The following is a 19,185-nucleotide window of genomic DNA, read 5'->3' as shown; positions in this document are numbered from 1 at the left end:
ATGTGGCTTGTGGGCTTTTAATGCAGAATGAGACTGCAATCGTCCTCACTCCGATGAGTCCTCACTACGGCTGCTGTTACTTTGCTGGTTTGATTCAAATTCAAAAATTGTTTTGAATTTGTGGTTTAGGAAAACTGGAGTGCCTTTGCGCCTGACTTCAAAGAGCTGGATGAAAACGTAGAATATGAAGAGAGAGAGTCAGAGTTTGACATTGAAGATGAAGATAAGAGCGAACCAGAACAGACAGGTACTGCATAAAATTGGTTTCTATGTAGCAAATAGATAGTAGTATATCGGTGTCAAATGACAAAACAGGAGTGCATAAATGAAGTTGTATGAACTAATACAATCAATATGATTCCTGCCAATTGACATGCAACACTTTTTTAAAAAATTCGTGTCCTCTCCAATATATGTTTAAGCAGAAAGCAGTAACAAATAGACATGTGTCATTGTACGGGCTTGCTCTGAATTGTAATCAGTAACGGTGCAACCTGGCCACTTGGTGGTGCCAAAAAATTGTGTACCGTGAAGGGCTACGGTTAAACTGCAGAAGGAGCGAAGGATTATCCCCAGCACACCACAGAGCTCGCCTCATTACCAGGCTTTGCAGCACTTCTCATATTTAGATTAATTGTTGCTTAGCAGTTACTAATATTCAAGTATAATGTTGGCTTGTTGGGAATTAAGCATTAAAATAAATTTCATCAGATTTAGAACTAGTTTAGTGATAACAAAACATCTAGAAGATTGAAAATCTTTTATCTAGCTTTCTTACTCGTGTTTTATAACAATAGGTTTGTATTAGAACATAGAAAAATAAAAACCTGATGCATTTAAGAGGAAATACTTTAGCTTTGTTTTCTGCTTTAATTCTCACTTCTGCATGCTTAGACATTTAAGCACAGTCAATCCCATTCTTTCTAAGTAATTTGGTCTTTTTGTTACTGTCTTTAATTTGTCTTTTTCCCCTTGTTCTCAGGTGCTGATGCTGCAGAAGATGAAGAAGTGGATGTAACTAGTGTGGATCCCATTGCTGCTTTCTGTAGCAGGTGAAAGAATATTTTGTTTAAAGTATCAATACAAAATGTATCACTAATATTCCCTGTATAATATGTTATAATAACCCCTAGTTTTAAATGAAAGCAAACTTCTTTCCTGCACAGCGATGAAGAACTGGAGGACTCCAAGGCTCTGCTTTACTTACCCATCGCTCCTGAAGTGGAAGATCCAGAAGAAAACCCCTATGGACCTCCACCGGATGCGGTTCAGAGCTCTTTAACTGATGAGGGAATAGGTTCTGAGAAGAAGAGGCAGTCATCCTCTGATGGACCTCAGGCACCAAAGAAGAAGCCCAAAACCACCAACATTGAACTACAAGGAGTACCTAATGATGGTGGGTAGAAGCTGACGTTGTTCTAGTGCCTATTCTGCACCTGAGATGGTTTTTAGCTTTGCCTTAGCTTTGTCTGAAGACCAGAAGTTCAGAAGGTCACTCCTTAATTTTCTCATTCCTTTGAAGTCACTTCTTAGAACAGTTATTAATAGCCACGAACTCTGCAAATTTGTTGGCATTTTGTAAGCTAGGAATGAGGAGAGGCATCCTGAAACTGTAATTCTTAATGCTGTCTGTATTAACACCAAGGGCTGTATGTGCTGATATAAGCGTTTTAAGAGATAATTCACTTTGTTAACGCGTTGTCTCTCCGCAGAAGTCCATCCACTGCTGGGTGTGAAGGGAGATGGTAAATCCAAGAAGAAGCAAGCAGGCAGGCCTAAAGGATCAAAAGGTAAAGACAAAGATTCTCCATTTAAACCGAAACTCTACAAAGGGGACAGAGGTGCTTTACCTCTGGAAGGAGCAGCGAAGGGTAAAGTGCAGGCGGAGCTGGGACAGCCTTTGACAGGTAAGGAACCCAGCGTGAGCGTGGTTGGCTTGCTTGGTGGCCTTGCTTTGTGCAGACCCTGACTTAATATAGTCATAGCATTTTATCTTCCCAAATGGCACTTGCTCACTAAACATTTAGCTGCTGTCAAGGATAGGCAAAATTTTACATTTTTTTAAGTGGAAGTGCTTTCAATATCTGTAATAAAACTGATATCCATGCCTGTGTTATTGCATAGAAAGAGCATGTAGGGTTTTTATAGAGATTGAGCACTATTTCAAAAGCAAAAACTCTGTGTAACTTCAATTGTCTCGATAACTCTTACATAAAGAGTAATTTTGATTTTGGTGGGTTGATTTTGAGGGGGGAAAAACGTAAATAGTGAAGGATTCTGAAGCTGAAATTGACGTTTTGTGCTATCAATACTGGGCAGAGTGAAGAAGAATAGGAAAGTTCTGTAAGCAGAACTAGGAAATGGAACATTGATAATGGTCCGTTTGATAAACGAACCCCGAGATAAAATTCAGCAGCTGAATTTTCTGTTCCTAGCTATACAGCAGCCTTAGCTAAATTCCAGAAAGTAACAGCTGCTGTAAACAAAGATAAGTTTTGGTGGATTTTTCTCTTTTTTTTTTTTTTTTTTGGTCGTATTTTGTTGGTTGTGTACTAAACCAGGACTGTTGCTGGTACTAAAACTGGACCTTTGGGGCCCAGACTAAGTCTCAGAGAAACTAAGTGTTTCCCATCTGTCTCATTTGCTACTTCAGCTTCTTATTTGGGAGAAGTTCATTCAAGAGCAGTAGAGAAAGCACACATTTGGAATAAATGATCTGAACTCAGGTTTTTTTAGATTGTAACGAAGAACTGAGGGTTGCAATATAAACAGTTTCAGACACAATGTAATTGATATATCAAATTTTGCATTTCCTTGAACTCAGCAGCTCTGCTGTGGATTTTAGACTGTACAGAAATGAGTTTATTTCTCCCCCCTTCCTTCCCTCACTGCTGGTCCTACGCTACCCACCTTGCTCATTGTCCTTCCTGCTCAGCTCCTCTGATATTGCTTGTACTAGTAGTGATAATTGCTATTTGCAGAAAAAGGAAATGGGATAAAAGAAACTTAGGCTATACATGGAAAAACGTGGTGGATGTTTTCTGGGCTTCCATTTAATGCTTTCACATTGCGTCTTGCAAAATCCAGAAATTAAACGGCCAAGAATATCCTTGGACCTTGTTTGTAGCCTGGGCGGTACTGATTAATGTCAGATTTACCGGACAGGGTGTTTCTCTTTTGACTTCTCAAGTCATTAGGGGGCATCCAGTATGTTCTACAGTATGATAGTAAGGAATTATCTGGATTGTGTGGATCTTCAGGTGTCTTTGCTGGCATCTGTTACACATCCTGACCGCTCTGCTGTACCATGCTGGATGGACTAGAACGAATTGAAGACCAAATGAGCATAACATTAGTTTCATCAGCAGGCCTGCTGATTGCTTTCTTTTATCACGCTGCTAATTAACGTGATCATATGCAAAAGGATATAAATGAGAAAGGATCGTGCACTGGAAACTTAACAATGTGGCTTCCAAAATGAATTTCAGTCATCATTTGGTTCAAAAAAACAATGCTGGAAATTTTGACTTTTCCAAGTTGCTGTATAAGCAGTCTGTTCTCAGAGAAGTGGTTTTGATAGCAAGTATTTTTGTTCAGCTTCTTCAAGGTATGTTTATGTAACTTTGTTATCAACTCGTTTTACTAATTTGCTTGATCTGCATTTGTAGACAGATCTCGGTGTACTTTCTTCTTGCAGCTTGTGATCACTGTTGCGTTAGTCTGTTCTGAGAGCTGGAAAAATAACACTCACATTTCCTCTAACACTTTTCAAATGAAGCAACATTCTAGACAGACTCCTTTTTTGTTGTGTTTTTTTTTTTTTTTTACACATCCTTGCAAAGCTGTATCTGGGAGGACTTTTGTGTAGTTTTGCTTGTAAGGCTCCAGTGTAGTTGTTAAATGTGGTCTGACTGGCTATAAAAGACGACAGTGGAATTTTACTGCTGCTGAGCTTGGGATGTGCATACCTGTGCCAGTACAGTTAGCTTTGGGTTTTGGGCACTGTGGAATGGAAATTTTCTTTTCTTATGAAAAGACCCAAGTTCCCTACTTACTTTACCCATCTACTGGAGGTGGTAGAGCTTTCTAAGACTTATATTTTGCCTGTAAGCACTATAAGGTGTTTTTCCGTGGTGCCATTCTTTAGCTTGATTGAGCTATAGGTTAATAATTAATATTGCTATGATGGACTTCTGTCTCTCATTAGGACCTGTTATTGTGCTTCCCTCTACAGTACTGTTGACTTCAGAGGATCTAATAGATCCGTGCAGTAGATCTCAGTAGTGGTGTTGGAAGTGTCTGTATGAGTCACGGTATGAGAAGAACAGATTGTCCTCTGAAAGAAACTGTCGCTTGGGTCTGCCCAAACTCACAGCAGTCTTTTAATCCATGAAGTTCGTGTCTGTCTTCCTTTGTTCTAGTTAGGGCTTGTGCTTGAAATTCCTATTTTAGGCAGCGAGTTTTTTTCTTGGGGTCGCCAGTGTTCCACCACGTGCACATACACGCTGCCTGGGGTCCTGGAGCCAGACTGCTTTTCCTGTCTCTCGTGCACAAAGCTGTTAATTCTGCTAGTTCCTTGTGCTGTTGCTTTCTGAAGTAACTAATCAGTTGCTAAAACAGTCACACGACAAGCATTTTTCTGCTGGAAAATGTTTGTGATATGCCCTAATACAGTGTCTTTCTGCAAGCTGTGTGGCCAGGCCTTGGAGCCTGCTGCAGGTGCGTCTGTGTCACTCTGCTGTGTAGTCTGGCAGTAAATGTCTTATTCTTAAAACCGCTGTTTCAAAATCAGATTTCAGTATAAACAAACTGAGAAGCTTGATCCATTTTATAGTTTTAAAATAAAATCTTACAGCAATCTGGTTTAACCTAAACTTAGGTGGAACTTGTTGTTTTTGGTTGTGCTTTTGCTCTGAGATTTTGGGATTGATGAATCAAAAAATTTTATGCCAGGTAAGTTTGCTTGCAACTTTGGGGAGTAAAAGCTCAGAGTTCCTTAGCCACCTTGTCCATGCCTGTGCACGTGATCTCACATACAAATGCAGAAATACTGGAGGTCTTAATTTGTCGTAGATAGTATCTTGTCGATTGTATCTCATGCTGAAAAGAGTGGCTTTATCTCGAAAATCTTGTTCTCTTTGTGGCAATGCTACCGTATTTGGTGGTCTCTGGTTTCTGGTAACATCTGTTTGAGTCTGGTTACTTATTTTTCACCTGTCTTTGATCTCTTTAGCAGGTGGGGCAATCTCAGAACTGTTATGAAGACACTCTTCTTTATCTTCCTGTATTCTTTCCTATATGAGCACCATAATGTGGAAAATAGATGAAATTCTCAGTCAGAGTGGACTGACTAATACAGGAGACTGATTGTTCATGGATTCAGGGAGTGACTTTTGTAAGAAATGAATATGGAAGAGGAAACGGCCTTCATTCCTCCTTAACTGCTTCTTCATGGAACAGTGTAAGATGCTGACTCTCAGGTCGTGCGATTTGCAAAGAGACTAATTGGACTGCCTTTGTGTTGACATATATAACTATTTCTAAAGTGAGCTGGTACCCCACACTCGGCCACTCCAGAGCTTATCAGCCATTGTCTTTTAAATATTGGGGTTTTTTTTGTTCCTGGATTGAAGAATACCCAAAGCGTGTATTTTTATTCCTGATGCCATATGACTGTGTATGCTGCAAACTTCCCTTTCTCTGCTGTTAACTTTTATTTCAGTGAGTTGTAAGTCCTTCTAGGCCAGCTGCATTGCCTTAGCTTTGCTGTTAGCTCAGTGTGATGTCCTCTGTGCTGACATGCCTAGCGAAACACTGCTGCTGATTATTTGCCAGGTTTGATTTCATCTCAAGTGGGTAGAGATCTAATGCGAAGAATCAAGAGGCCTCTGAAGTCTGCAAAGAATGAATCTTCATGTTGTGAATATTATAGACGTGAAGGATGAGTCTGCTTATGGGAGAAGGAACAAGTGAAAGTAGCTCTAGATAAAATACTCAGTTTATGTGCTTTCTAGCCTGTGATACGAAAAGCTGTGTTGGCAGTTTCTTTCTGTCCTTGCAAGTGTTTTTATTCTGTCTTTTTCCTGTGAGGTGCCCTACCAGAAACAATTGGTTTCCTCCTTAGTTGGTAGGTACTGGTAGTTAGAGAAAAAACAACCACTATTTCTCCCAATTGAAAGAGTAGTTTTTCAGGGTTTTTTTGCCCCACTTCTGGATCAAGAACGGAAGAAAGACGAATGCTGACAGCTCTTTCCCAGCCAGGCTTTAACGTTTTATTCCTTAAAGACGGCTGTAATATTTTCCTTGGGGAAATGGGAAGAGATGCTTTCTCTATCCATTATCTACATCCTGGCACCTCTCTGTACTAGACCAACTGCCTGTTAAAGGAAGGTTTTCATTCCGAATGCCCTTGTTTTATAGACTTATATAGTTCCTATGCAATTACTTTCAGTTTTTCCCCAGCTGTAATTATTGAGATTATCACTACGTATTTAAATTTTCAAAGTATCCTGCAGACGTTAGAAACCAAGAAGGGGAGTCATAAAGAGATTTATTAATTTGCAGTCGGAAGTATGCAGTAGTTGCATGAGAGATAAGTGTGGGAAGAGAGAGGACGTTTTAAATCAGAAGGTTTTTTAAAACTGGTATTTTCATTTCCGGCTTTGGTACAGTGGCCTGCTTCATTTAATGAAATTCATTCCCATGCATACAGTATTACTTTGCTTTGTTCTTTCTGCTTGTAGGATGACTTGCATCTTTCCTGGAACACTGCTGTCTCAAATTCACCCGCATACAGTGTGACTGACCCCACAAGCTTTAAAAGATGCCCAGGCAGTGGCTCTCTAGATTATTTTAAAGCATATGATTTGCCACAGACTCCAGCCTTTGTTTCTGTTAAAACTTCTCTGTACAGTGTATATGTCCTTAGTTTATTTTCTTCCATCTCTTATTTTATTTTTTGGTATCTGTAGTTTTGTACCATATTTGTCAGATACTGGCTTAATGGTAGTATATAGCAGTGATGTTAGTTTTTGTGTTTGTAAATAAAGAGGTATGTTTTATTTCCTAAAGTCAATGGGTAAGTCTTGGCTTTTCCATACAACCGTGATTGTTTGTATTGTGACAATGTTTAGGAATCCTACAATATAGCTGGGGCGCAAACAGAAACGTATTGTGCCTTCGTACAGCTGGTGTGGTGGTGTTTGGGTTTTTTTCGCGTGGCGTTTGGTTGATGATGTCTTTTTCAAGAGAGAGGAGTAAGTCTGTAGTCTAATAAAGCCCTGTATGCCTGAGCGCAGCCTCGGCACAGATGTGCAGAAGGGGACCTGAACACAAAGCGTGCTGGGGGTAGAGTGCACCTCCAGGGGAACTGAATGTGGAAAATACATACACTACATCTTCAGAAGCCTTAATTTTAACAAATTAAGGAGTGTTAGGAAGAGAAACACGGATATTCATTAGCAGAACTGTTGAAGAACATGGCAATCCAGATCCTTTCTGCAATCCATAATTCAGTTGCTGGTAAGGAGACGCTGATTATTGAACTGCCTTGACCATAGTTCAATTACTCCATCAAAAATAAGTAACTTTGCATTTTTTCATGAAGAACTTTTTTAGTAGCGCATTATTCTTTTGGAACGCTGGAGCGCTAAGTGAATTACCCTGGGATGTCTCTTCTTCAAGCACTTCGTTGCAATGGCAGCACACGAGTGCTTTCTGTTTTACAGATGCATCAGTTGAACGTGGAGGTTTTGGCTCGGATCTCTTTGGAGTTGGTGGCTGTATGTGACACAGAGCACAGGGCTCAGACTCGTGGTTCCTCTGATGCTGTGAGGCCAGTGCTGTTGAATGCCTTGTGAGTCTGATAGTGGATGTCAAGAGCCTAATATGATGCTTTTATACCGAGTCCTCATCTCAGAGGACTTGCTTTGGCGTCTGACCTGGGGGAAGTTCTCTGTTCTCCCTCGGAAGGTTTGGGGCCGCGTTCTGACCCGGGCAGCCGGATTGTGACATCGGCACCACTGCCTCAGAAACGCGGGCTCCTGGAGATGTGAGTGACTGCCTGAGCCCTGCGTAGAGATGGGTATTGTCAGTGATAAAATACTGTTCAGCTTCCCTTTGATGTCAGTGCCATCAGATTATCTAGATGCTGTAGTCGTGTTTCTGTGATCTTGGTAATTTCAGGAGTACTTTAGAATTTGGGATATGTGTATGTAAGACAGAACTGTACAGGTGCTGCATAAGGAATTGTGATTTCCTTATGCTTAATAGCATTATTTTAAAGGTTCCAGTAATGATTACTTATATTGCTTTATAGCTTAGTGGGAAAATTACACTGGAACAGTACTACTATACAGTGAAAATTCTTCTAAAATTGTATGTAAAAATCTTACAGAGAAGGGAGGACTTCATCTTTTTTAAATAGTCAAATATATCCAAATTGCTGGAATATTGTGGGTTAAAACATTCTGCTGTCCTATTACAAGAACTGGAATTCATGATTCATATCCTGACCAATATAGTAACGTGTTGCATCTTTTTTAGCAGTGTTGTACTTCAAGCCTGTCTTGTCGGAGGATTTTTCCTAATGGAAATATTAGGTCTTGAAAATGGTGTTGGTTGGATTTCAGAAACACTTAGTTTGAAAGTTTACAAAGAATGATTTTATGGTTTTTTGACTACTGAATTTGCATGGCTTTGGAAAGAAACATGTCTGATGGATAACCCTGGTATGAAGACCTTGAGAAACAACCACATCTTTGGGATATTATCTTGTGCTTTCTGTCTGCCGTTGGTAGTTTCCTTTGAAAAAGTGACCATCCCAGCAGAGCTGAAGTCAGCTGTAGTGAAAATTGCGGTCAACGCCACATCCTGCAGTGTCACGTGTGGGCCGGGCTTCAAGCTGGAGGAGATGTGCGAGATCACTCCCACTGGAGAGAGGAGGAATTGTACCTTGCGCAGGTCCAACTGCCTGACCAACTGGGTTTGTGGCTTACTCCACTTCACCGTCCCTGTGGGCAAACCCTTCCAGTTGAGCTGCCTGACCTCCGATGCAGGCAGCTCTGGTAGCCGAGCCTATAGCTATACGTGGAGGCTTGCCCAAGGCCTTATCACCACAAACGATGTACTGTTCAAACCTTTCAATAACCCGGATTCTGTCGTCAAATTTTCCCCTACCAGGGAGTCTGATGCAGGGACCTACCGATGTGATGTGCAGATGATGAAGACGTTAAAAGTCATCAAGAGGGTCTACTTTGGGGTCAGAGTGATGCAAAAGAACTTAATGGATCTGAACTTTCAAAAATTCTTGACCTGGGAACAGAAGTTAGCAGCAAATGAAGAGGCAGGAAACACAGAAAATAGCACCGATGAAGAAGTGCAAGAGCAGCAGTACTTTTGGCGAGGACAATTGTTTTATGAATGTTTGATAGGAGTTGTAAGCGGAGTGCTAGGGGGTCTCTTGGTGAGCATGGCTCTCTACTTCTTGCAGAAGATTGTGGGAAGGAGAGCTGCGAAGAAACGAACTGCGATTTAATGCAATTGCTTGTCTCTGTCTCTTCATTAGTATTGATGCAGTATTTCATGGCGATGTTTGTAAATTTTTTTTTCTGACACAGTTTATTACCAAATATTTTCTTGAGCTTTGGAGTCTGATAAGTTAGTGTAGGACAGTAGCACCAGAGTTTGAGTCTCAATGGAGCAGTGCAGACAGTAGCTCCAGATGGGGCACTTTGCCTCCACAGTGTGTGAAAGGATGGTCTGGAATGGTCCAGATAGGAATTAGAGGACATTGAACCAGAGAAACTGCCCACTGCTTGCTGCTAACTACCTTGCTGTAGGTGTTTGGATTTTTTTATTTAGCTAATAAGTTACGATCCTGATGCCTGTCTTATTTCCTCAAATTTCTTCTGCTTTGCCCAGAACTCTGTGGTGATGTGAGCTGACACAGATCAGTATTTGGTAGGTGGTGTTTCTCCAGCAAGAGGTGCAGAGAAGTAAGGACACTCTGGATGTGGGCTCACAAACCAGGTTTCCTGGCTCTCTGATGTCCTTTCCATCAGCTCCAAGTGGTTTGGTCTCAGCAGCTGTGGGGCAGAGTGGGGACGAGAGGTGGACCACCACTGCCTGCTGCCTCTAGAGTGATTTATCTCCCTCTGCTAGAGCCCAGAAAACTGTAAGTATCTTCAAGCGACAGCTTGGAGCTTGCTGTGTTTCCTTTGTAGTGGGGAATAGCAAAGCAGGGAGCGTTCGGTAGCACAAGCAAATCTTCCGTTTGAGCGCTGCTGCTTAGGAACATAACTGGCTGTTTTTAATCATGACTCGGAGCTGAGCTCATTCCTAAAATCTTTAAAGGGGGAGGAACGGAAGAGTTCAGTGGGCATGTGGATCTTTCATTTTTCCTGGAGATTAATAAGTATAAAACATGTAGCAACTCAGTAGGGAGTATCGTTGCCCCTTTGGTAGCAGAATCCACATAGGGACCTATTAAGTGCCTTCTCTTTCTGCTTTCTGACTCTTATTTTACAGTAAACAACTATATTTACCAAGTCTGTTTCCCTTTTTTTTTTTTTTTTTTTCTGTGAACTAAAGTACAGGAATGCATAGAACACTCAGTTCTGGGGAAAATAATGATACAACTCTCTAATATTAAAGTTTGAAGCATACTATTATTTTTTTCTTTTTACCGGAACAACAACAAAGAAGCTTTAATACAGAAAGAGATGGTTATAGATGTAAATACCTTATTTGCAGAGAACCCTATATAAAAAAATCAGACTGAAACGTAGCGATCCAAATCTTCATGCACAGTGAAGTTGGTAATAAGTGTATGAGTACAATGATCCGTGGACCCTGGGGTTGTGTAGCTGCATTTGAGTGGAGAAGCAAGTCCGGCATCAGGCTTCAGTTCCCAGTTTGTAGTTCTACTGAGTTCCCTGTTTCTGCGGGGAGACTTTAATGGGCACAATAACCTGCGGTCGTTTGGAAATGTTGCGGGGGAACCGTTCTGCAGCGACAGACGGTGCCATTGGGAAGATGCACTGGCCCTTCCTGGTCCCTGGGGCGACCCTCTGGGAAGGGACAGGAGGGTCTGATACACAGCTGTGACAGACAGCAAGGGACTGTGTGTCCTTCCTCCATCTGGCGACCTGGTCCTGTGGGTCAGAAGATCCTGGATGATGTTCCAGTTGTCCAAGGTCTTCTTGCTTCTGTTCTTAATCAGTTCCCCCTGACTCAGCTCCACAATGTTGAAGTTTCTCCTGTGCTCAGTGCTGGCTTTGTCTTTGCTTGGCTGTTCCCTCTGACTCTGCAGTGCTTTTCTCTGTTTCCGTTCCTTGGCTAGGAGCATGTGCTACTTTCTCTGAGCCTTATTCCAGTATTTCCCAGTCTTTAGCTCACAGAGGGCATCCTCATCTGTGGTCGGTCTGCTTTGTTCTGCAATTCTCAAGCCCTGTCCTTTAGCAGCCAGTTCTTGTGTCGCTTCTTCAAGGACCACTTGTTCCTTCAAATGCCAGCCTCCGTCTGTTCCCGTTATCCCTTGCACTGCCCTCTGGGCTCCCAGGTTTTGCTGACACTCGAGCCGGGTCGCTTGGACACTTTGCAGCAGCCTTTTCCTGCAGCGTGCTCGTGGAGCTCCTGTAATGACGTGCGTGGTGAGGAATCATAAGCTGTTCTGAGCTGGCAGCGATGCGTGGTGCGGATGGTTTGTTCTCACTGGCTTTATATCTGTCCCCGCTTGCTGCACTCTGCAGGCAGAGCTCACCCCTCTGCTGCAGCCCTTTCTCTCCTGGGGTGCTGTTTTCACCAACCCAAGGACACTTAGGGAGCCCCTGGGCCTGTTTGCATTGCTCACAGCCCCCCTCCTGGCCTCCTGACCCGCGAGGCATTTCTTGTTCCTGGGAAATTGGTCTGTAATGGCTCCATGTGCTCTCCAGGAGTTCTTGAAGTCTGCGCTCCCCAATGCTTACACCACAGAAGCTGGAATTGTTTAACTCACTGTAGGTGGGGGAGTCATCCGTAAGTAGTGCGCTCCATGCAGCTGTACTGGTACAGAGACCTGTGCTGGGACCTTCCTGGCTGGGGGCTGGTTCTGCTCCCACACCAGGCCCTGAATTCTCACCTGGCTGAGCGTTGGTGTCACTAAAGCCCAGGCCACTGTCCCACTTGGGATGGAGAAATGACTGCTTTTCTTCTTCGCCTTTGCTGCTTTTGCTTTCCGGCTAAAAACAAACACCCGCAAGCTGTTCGATATCTTTGGGGCTCTCCTCCCTGGCTGAGCATGAGTCGTCTCTCTAAGCGTCCTCCAGCCATATGCAACAGCAGGATTTCTCTCTTGCCTTAAGCCCTCCCTGCTACTGCTGTAAACACCCTGAGCCGTGGCCTAACCAAGCTCCCAGAGACACTGGAGAGAGCTGCAGGGATGGAGTAACAGCTGCTGAAACTCAGCTCATCTTGATGAACGAGCACTAACGCCTGAAAGAGAAATATGAGAGCAGGGAACATTAAATCTGGTTTAGCAAACCTGGTGATGTCAGGCGGAGGTGACTGAAAGATTTTTGGAAGGTATGGAGGCATTAACTGCTCAGAGGCTCAGCAGTGTCCCCTCAAATTGGGGAGAGAGATTCGTGTAGGTAGAGCTCTTAATCGCTTTGTCGTTCTGCTGCAGAGATGGGAGACGAAATCATATCGTTTTGTCTCAAGTGTGCTTGTAAGATAAATTTGAAAAAAAGGTTACAGTAAACTCCATGTTCTAGATTGGTTTACTATTAAGCTGCCCTGTTGATACCTGCTTTAGGTTAACTCTCGTATCTTAAAACCCATTTCTAATCAACTTGAGTGAAAGCATAGTGAGCCTCATCTGTGGGAGGTGAAACATGTTAACTCAGCCTTTTGCCCAGATTTAGCACCACAGTGAGCGAGCTCTGCATTAAGCGAGCCCTAGATTGCCGTCCCACAAAACTCTTCTCACCCCCAGGAAATTCTCCTCTTCCCTCAGCCTCTGGATAGCGGGCCCAGACATATGCTTGGGTTGGGAGCTAATGGTTAAAATAACAAAGAGAAACTGTCCCATCTGGAAGACCCTCTCTGCACTTTGTAATGTAAATGCAGGGCTTGCATCCTGTGGGCAGCTGTGTTTTAGAAATGCAGAAAGATTACATGAAAGGTCCAGGACAATCCATTTTCTCACTGCTTAGCTGAGGAGGTCAAAGTGGGAGCCAAAAGGGTCCTTCATCTTTTTATTGTGTCCTGCCTTTGTGGTTTTTTGTTTTGTTTGGTTTGTTGTTTTTTTTTTTTCTTTTCCCCGAGAGGGGAGCCAGATGCCTGGAGCAGGAAAGATTAATGTATTTTTTTTAAAGTGCTTATTTTAAGATGGAGGGCTGTGATGGACAGTGTGACTCCAGCTATCAGAAAGGATGGGACTGGCGTAGCTGCTGTTTGAAATGACACTTCCCTTGTACGCTTTTGAGTGTAGTTGCTGTTTGAAACAGCACTTTCCTTGTACGCTTTTGAGCTTTACAGCAATCTAAAGTAGGTTGGCTGCTGTGGACATTAGCAGGTCTGATGGGGGACGGGGGGAAGGAAGGGAGAGCAGCCTGAGCTGAGGGAAAGAAAGGTCACAAAAGGGGAATAGGGGAGGTTGGAGGTACAGGGAGGTCAGTGAAAGCAGCTGAAGCAAGGACCCTTCCAACCAGCATGCTCTCCCCATCCCTGCGTTTCTTTGTGTCTCTCACTGTAATCTGCCTGTTTTCGCAGTCACTCTCCCTGTTCTTCCCAACGTAACTGCTCAGTTGCAGAAAAAAGGATCTCTTTCTGCACTGAATTGGTAATATGGTGCTGAAACTTCTTTTACCGTTGACTTGGCCAGTTTGTCTGCCTCGCCTGGACGAGAGGAGGGCAGGGTCTGAATGCAAACCCTGCACGTGCTGCCAGTTCCCAGCTGGAGGGGTTTTGTGGTACAAACTTCTGCTGATGGTCCTAAGTATTAGGAAGCAATTAGTATTGTACGTACTAAAGCCAGACAGATTGTGTGAGGGAGGAAGTCAATTTGCTAATGGCATTAGCACTTGGAACGAAGGAGGTAATAACAGAATGGTGAGGCATAGGCAGCTGTTTAAATTGCTGTTAGCTACTGAAGCTTATCTAAATTGAATAACTGGATTGCCTTAACTGCTGGAACTTGAATGGCAGCAAAGAGGAAAACAAACCCCATATGCTGCCTTTGCACGGAGACGGAGACGGGGCTGTCTGACTCTACCGTCCTCTGCACGCTGATCTGTGTTAATTCTTTCACTTGTTCCTGCAGTTGCCCGCAGCAGTTCACCGATCTGCTGGGATATATTGAACAGTGCCCACCCTTTCCCACTTGCTTCTGCTTCTCCTGTGCTGCTTTCCTCTCCTTTTGTCTCATTTTTTTAGCATCTCATTTACTGCAGACATTCCCTAAGCCTCACACAGTGTAAAGGAAGTAACTGGAAATGCGGTAACTTTCTTTAGTGACCTTTGGTTTTGTAAAATGTCTTTCCCAGTCAGGTATTTCAGGGCATTTTACAAAATAGCAGTGAATCTGGTTCTGTGAAGCAGCAGCCGGGCTCGTGAATGCAGTCCCCGTCGGTAGTGCTTGGTCTGCTTTGGAGGCTGATTGTGGGACAGACATTTGCGTCCCTCCCGTATTGGTTTTTAGGAGGTAAAGAGTGAAATGCTTTGCTTATGGCTAAGAAACGCGTGTGAATGTATAACTACTGGCTGCGTCGTGCACCCCCCTTCCCAAGGACAGCGTTGGATCTCCTTTGCGCTGTTCTGGGAACCCCTTTTGCCACTGAACACTTTCCTTCCAAGTGCATGGAATGATGCTTTTGAAAACCGGGGAAATTCAGATTTCACTCTCCCCTTTCCTTTTGCTGTCCTTCTCGCAGCACATATACATTGAGTAGCTATCGATGTTTTGTCTGTGTTCTCTGCGTTTTTTCCAGGAAACTGCAACTTTTTGGTAGTGACTTTTGCCACAGAATACCGCACAAATACGTTCATTTGTTGCCTGTCTCTGGTGACGCTGCCGTAGACCTGTGGAACTCATGTACAAGCAGCGTGTTTTGCTAAAACAGGCTGAATACTGTGGGTTTAATTCATGTGTCATCTTAGGCTGAGTGTAGAAAAGCAAATTCACTAATGCAGCACTAATCCTAAGCAGGAGTGTTTTAGTTAACTCTAAATCAGCGTATGCTGAGTCAGATGTAGACCACAGTAAGGTTTTTTTTTGTATACTTAGTTCTGATGATTGTTATTTGTTGCTTTATGACTGTTTTGTGATAGGCGAGCTGGATCGGTGTGAGTCCTCTGCTCGCCGTTTTGGTATTTGCAAGTAAAGTGATGTATAGAAAGCGATTAAGGAAACCTCTCTGTGAGCGTCCAGGCTGGGGACTCGGCGAGCGGCGTATGGGGCTGTGTAGGCAGCAAATGTGAGACCCCGGAATGTAAGACCTAGACAGAAGAAATCCTTTAAAACACCTATGGGGAAATAATGAGGAGAATGCTTTCTCAGGTGGGACGCAAATCATTAGCTCTGGGGTCAATTCCTTTGAATTCTTGAAGTGTTTTGTTTTGATACCATTTTTAAGGGATTTGCTTGAATTGTCTTTTTCTGTAACTGTAAACAAAGGACCAGTAAAACAAACGCCCCCTCCAGGAAAAACCCTAAACAACTCATAAGAATTTGAACCTTATTCTGAAATGCTTTAAGTTTCATAGAAAGTTAGTAACTCTTTCCCTTTGGTGTTTACATGTAGAAAAATACCTCTGTTGGGACCAGGCCTGCCAAAATATTGCAGCAAGGGCTGTACTCATAGTGGCTACTTAATGCCTGAAATCTGTGTAGGAGCCTTTGCTGGAAACACACTGATGCTCCTCGATAAACTGGTTTTAGTTCTTAAGTGCAGCTGAGCTCTCCTGAGGTTACCGTGGTCAGCTGGTGCCGGCTCTCTGGGACTGATGGGCGCAAGTGATGCCTCGCAGCATCCTTCATCCAGCATCCCTGGGGCACGGCTCGCCAGCGTGCTCTCTCTGCAGGACTGGGCTTGCCTTTCTGTTAGGACCCGTCTGTGAGTCAGTGACGACACATTTGTCTCCTTGATTTATATCATGTGCAGTGGCATTTAATGATGGCTCCTGAGAAAGCAGGAGTGCCCTTGCAGGGGGGTGAACTGGGGAGGGATTCATCTCGGTCTTGGCCGCTCCCTGCTGGTTTCTTTAATGATGCTACCCTCACCTTTACAAAGCCCCTTTGCAGCATAAATCCCTGAGCTAATTACGGCCCCAGTGATGAGCAGCCTCCCCTGCAGCCCTGCAGAGCAGGGGCCAGAGGGGCAGGAGCCTGCTCGGGGTCTGAGCACAGCTGAGCCCAGCCTTTTTGAGCACCCGGAGCTGGGCAGTGTTATCTGGCAATCAAATGCATCGTCCTCACAAGCTGTGGGTGGCTGTAGCTTCTGGGAAGAGAAGGAGTGGCTCCGTCCATCCCTCTGTCCTTAGGAGCTCACATCTTGCTGCAGCCAGAGCCTGAGCCCCCCTCTGCGCCCCATGGTCAAACATGGTATTTCTTTTAGGGGCTGCAGGAAAGCAAATGCATCCAGGGTGGGCTGAGGGAAAGGGTTTGGGATGAGACTCCCCACGACCTGGTACTGCTGAGCCCAATTTCTTGTCTATTCACCCCCCAGCACAGCTTCAGCTGAACTCCAGTGCAGTCTCCACTCAGGCCTGCACCACGTGCAGTTGCTCTAGCTGATCTCTTGACATCCTTCCCAAAGGTAAAAGGAAGCCAGTAGATTTTTTTTTTATTTTTTTTTTTTAAGAAGGAATGACTGTGATGAATTAATCTGACATAACACAGATGAAGTGAATTCATGTGGTGGTTCCTGCAATGAAGGAAATTATTTTCTAGAAGTGAACCTTCTCGAGCCTGCTAGCTCGTGGCTGATCTAGTGGATATCTTCCCTGGAAGACTTCCAGCCTTAGTTTAAAGGTTGTGATTGATGATGAAGCTTTTTGGTGAGCTCTTCCAACAATCAATTACCCTTTCTGCTAATAAGGTGCAGGAAATTTTTGATTTTTCTAGCATTACTTCCTAGCCATTGGAATACCAGCCAGAGAGAGCGTGTTATGTTAACGTCTCTAACCAGACCCTCAACACCTGCAATTCCTTGCTGCATGGACAGTCTCTCCTCTCTTGGTTAGTTATCACTGTCATGGGATAGAATTTGTGTTTACTATATCTTAATTGACTTAACTTTTGCTGAGGGGTCCAGCCCCGTGCGGTTGGGGTCTCGCTGGGCTCCTCGTTTGTATTAGTACATGCAATCGGCAGTCAGGAAAAATATAGATCTGGGCCAGGGGACTCCTGAGCAGGCAAGGTACTAATTGCATTTCAGGCTGTACAGAAGTACTCCAGGCTCTAGTAGTTGTCTAAAGTCTCTGAAGATCTTTATTTATGAACTGCGTGCTACTGTAGCCAATAAATAACCATAATTACAATAAGTACAGTATGCTTACAATGTTTCCCATTTGGTTTTCTTAAAAAAATAGCGTACAACAAAGTTACTGAGAAGAAAACTGCCCTGTTTGTGTGCAGTGAAGCTGGATTAAAATATTCACAGCAGAGGGTTTCTGTGGATGGGGGATAGATAGCTTTGCAGGTGTAGAGCAGATGGGATTTAGACGCCCCAGGCGTTAGCTGGATGTGATGCCTGCGTTATCCAACTCATTTCTTGGGCAAAGATATGAGCGTCTCCCATTCAGGGCACACCACTTCACCTGTCCTGCTGCAAATGCGAGCTGTTCCTCCTTCAAACTCATATAGCCGAGTGCTGAATTTATCCCGGACAACCTGAAACCAGAAGAGCAATCTTCGGTCTGTAAATTCAGTAGTATCAGGTAGAAGATTACCTTATGTTAAATGTGAATAAATCAGACTGTAAAACCCCTCTCGTTTGGGAGTCGCAAAACATTTCACCCTTTTTGCATACTCCTTGCAGCGCCCTTGTCGGGGTGGTTTTCGCTACTGACAAGTCAGATGGAGCCTGTGAAATTAGATGACTTTCCTTAGTGAGCCATTACAGTGCTGAGAACAGAAACCATGGCACTTAACTCATCCCTGTAAGTTAATCTCTAAAGCAAAAGCTCAGAGCGATTAAATGTAGGGGATTCTTAATGAGACAGGAAATTGATTTGCAACTTAATGCAATAGTGTAAAAAGCCAGTAAACTCTGTTAGGATGTTGAAATGTAAGTTTTCTCCCCCAGCTCTGAACACCTTTCCTTTTAGCCCCTGGGCTGCATTTTAGGAAGCTCTAAGTGGTTTCACGGAAGGTTTCTTCCACACCTTATTCTCACGTTGGTGGCTTTGGTGAGGTTTTACATGTATTTTTTCATAGCCTCGGTGAATTTTAAGTAGGTAGAAATGCTGCTTTTGCATGTGCAATTCCTTTTCTGTGGGTCACCTAAGCCCCTGATAAATAAAAAGGCAGAAGGGACTGCTGGAGACAAGGCAGTCTTTGTGTTACCGTGGCTTGTGTCTACACGCAAAAACGGAGCTGTTTTGTCTGGAGTGGGGTTTAGCCGGTAACCCTCTGGGGCTGAACTTGGCCTTTCTCATCTACCAGTGCTGCAAGCGGAAAATCTTCCTAGTGTCCCCTGTCCTTCACCCAGGGTGTTTCCCTGTGCTTTACCTGTAGTATTTCATAACGTGCCACTATCTTTTCTGTTCTGCAGCTTTGGAGTATCAACAAATTCCCCCACATTTCAAAAAAAAATCTGTGGGGGAGAGACTGCCTGTTTACCGTGTGCGTTTTTCATAGTTTATGCTAATGCTCAGGAAACATTGCTGTCGGCTGAGCTGTGGCTGGCCAAGTTAGATAAGGACTAGACAGCAGAGACAGCACTAGATACAAGGACAGGTTTGCCACCAAGGACACCGGGACAGTGACCGATCAGCCTCGCTGACGCCCGTGCTGGCGCAGGTACGCTGCTCCTGGTGCCCGAGCGAGGTGGTGTGAGTCAGGTGTGATACCCCGCGTGAGCTGCAGCCACCCCTCTGACAGCAGCGTGAACACACAGAGGCTTTCAAACGGCAAAAAAACTTGCACATACACACTGAGCCCCTCGTGCCTCGCTTTTCAGGAAAGGAAACAGGCAGTGAGTG

The 19,185-nt window shown here is 43.9% G+C and overlaps 2 protein-coding genes across 6 annotated transcripts in view; both read left to right on the top strand.

The window, feature by feature from the left end:
* The window catches only part of RBBP5 (RB binding protein 5, histone lysine methyltransferase complex subunit), a 38,234-nt gene that overhangs the window by 4,550 nt on the left and 14,499 nt on the right, over window positions 1–19,185 (top strand). The window contains exons 10-14 of one of the 5 annotated variants that reach the window (XM_074564000.1): window positions 130–247; window positions 983–1,052; window positions 1,167–1,396; window positions 1,713–1,907; window positions 5,237–7,191. In XM_074564000.1, the coding sequence (XP_074420101.1) occupies window positions 130–247; window positions 983–1,052; window positions 1,167–1,396; window positions 1,713–1,907; window positions 5,237–5,262 (639 nt within the window). In that variant the 3' untranslated portion in view covers window positions 5,263–7,191. Of the gene's footprint in view, window positions 1–129; window positions 248–982; window positions 1,053–1,166; window positions 1,397–1,712; window positions 1,908–5,233; window positions 7,192–19,185 lie in introns of those variants that run through there. The other 4 variants (XM_074563999.1, XM_074564001.1, XM_074564002.1 and 1 more) reach the window with 4 other exon arrangements.
* TMEM81 (transmembrane protein 81) lies at window positions 8,583–9,634 on the top strand. Its single transcript, XM_074564004.1, has one exon. It carries the CDS (start codon window positions 8,717–8,719, stop codon window positions 9,533–9,535), a length of 819 nt encoding a protein of 272 aa, XP_074420105.1. The 5' UTR covers window positions 8,583–8,716; the 3' UTR covers window positions 9,536–9,634.

This window comes from Larus michahellis, chromosome 21, assembly GCF_964199755.1.
Source record: "Larus michahellis chromosome 21, bLarMic1.1, whole genome shotgun sequence".
Classification (NCBI taxonomy): domain Eukaryota; kingdom Metazoa; phylum Chordata; class Aves; order Charadriiformes; family Laridae; genus Larus; species Larus michahellis.
This window is presented reverse-complemented; position numbering and strand designations above follow the sequence as displayed.

Excerpts from the sequence above, each read along its gene's own strand:
- TMEM81 (XM_074564004.1), top strand. The coding sequence starts at position 8,717 with ATGGATAACCCTGGTATGAAGACCTTGAGAAACAACCACATCTTTGGG.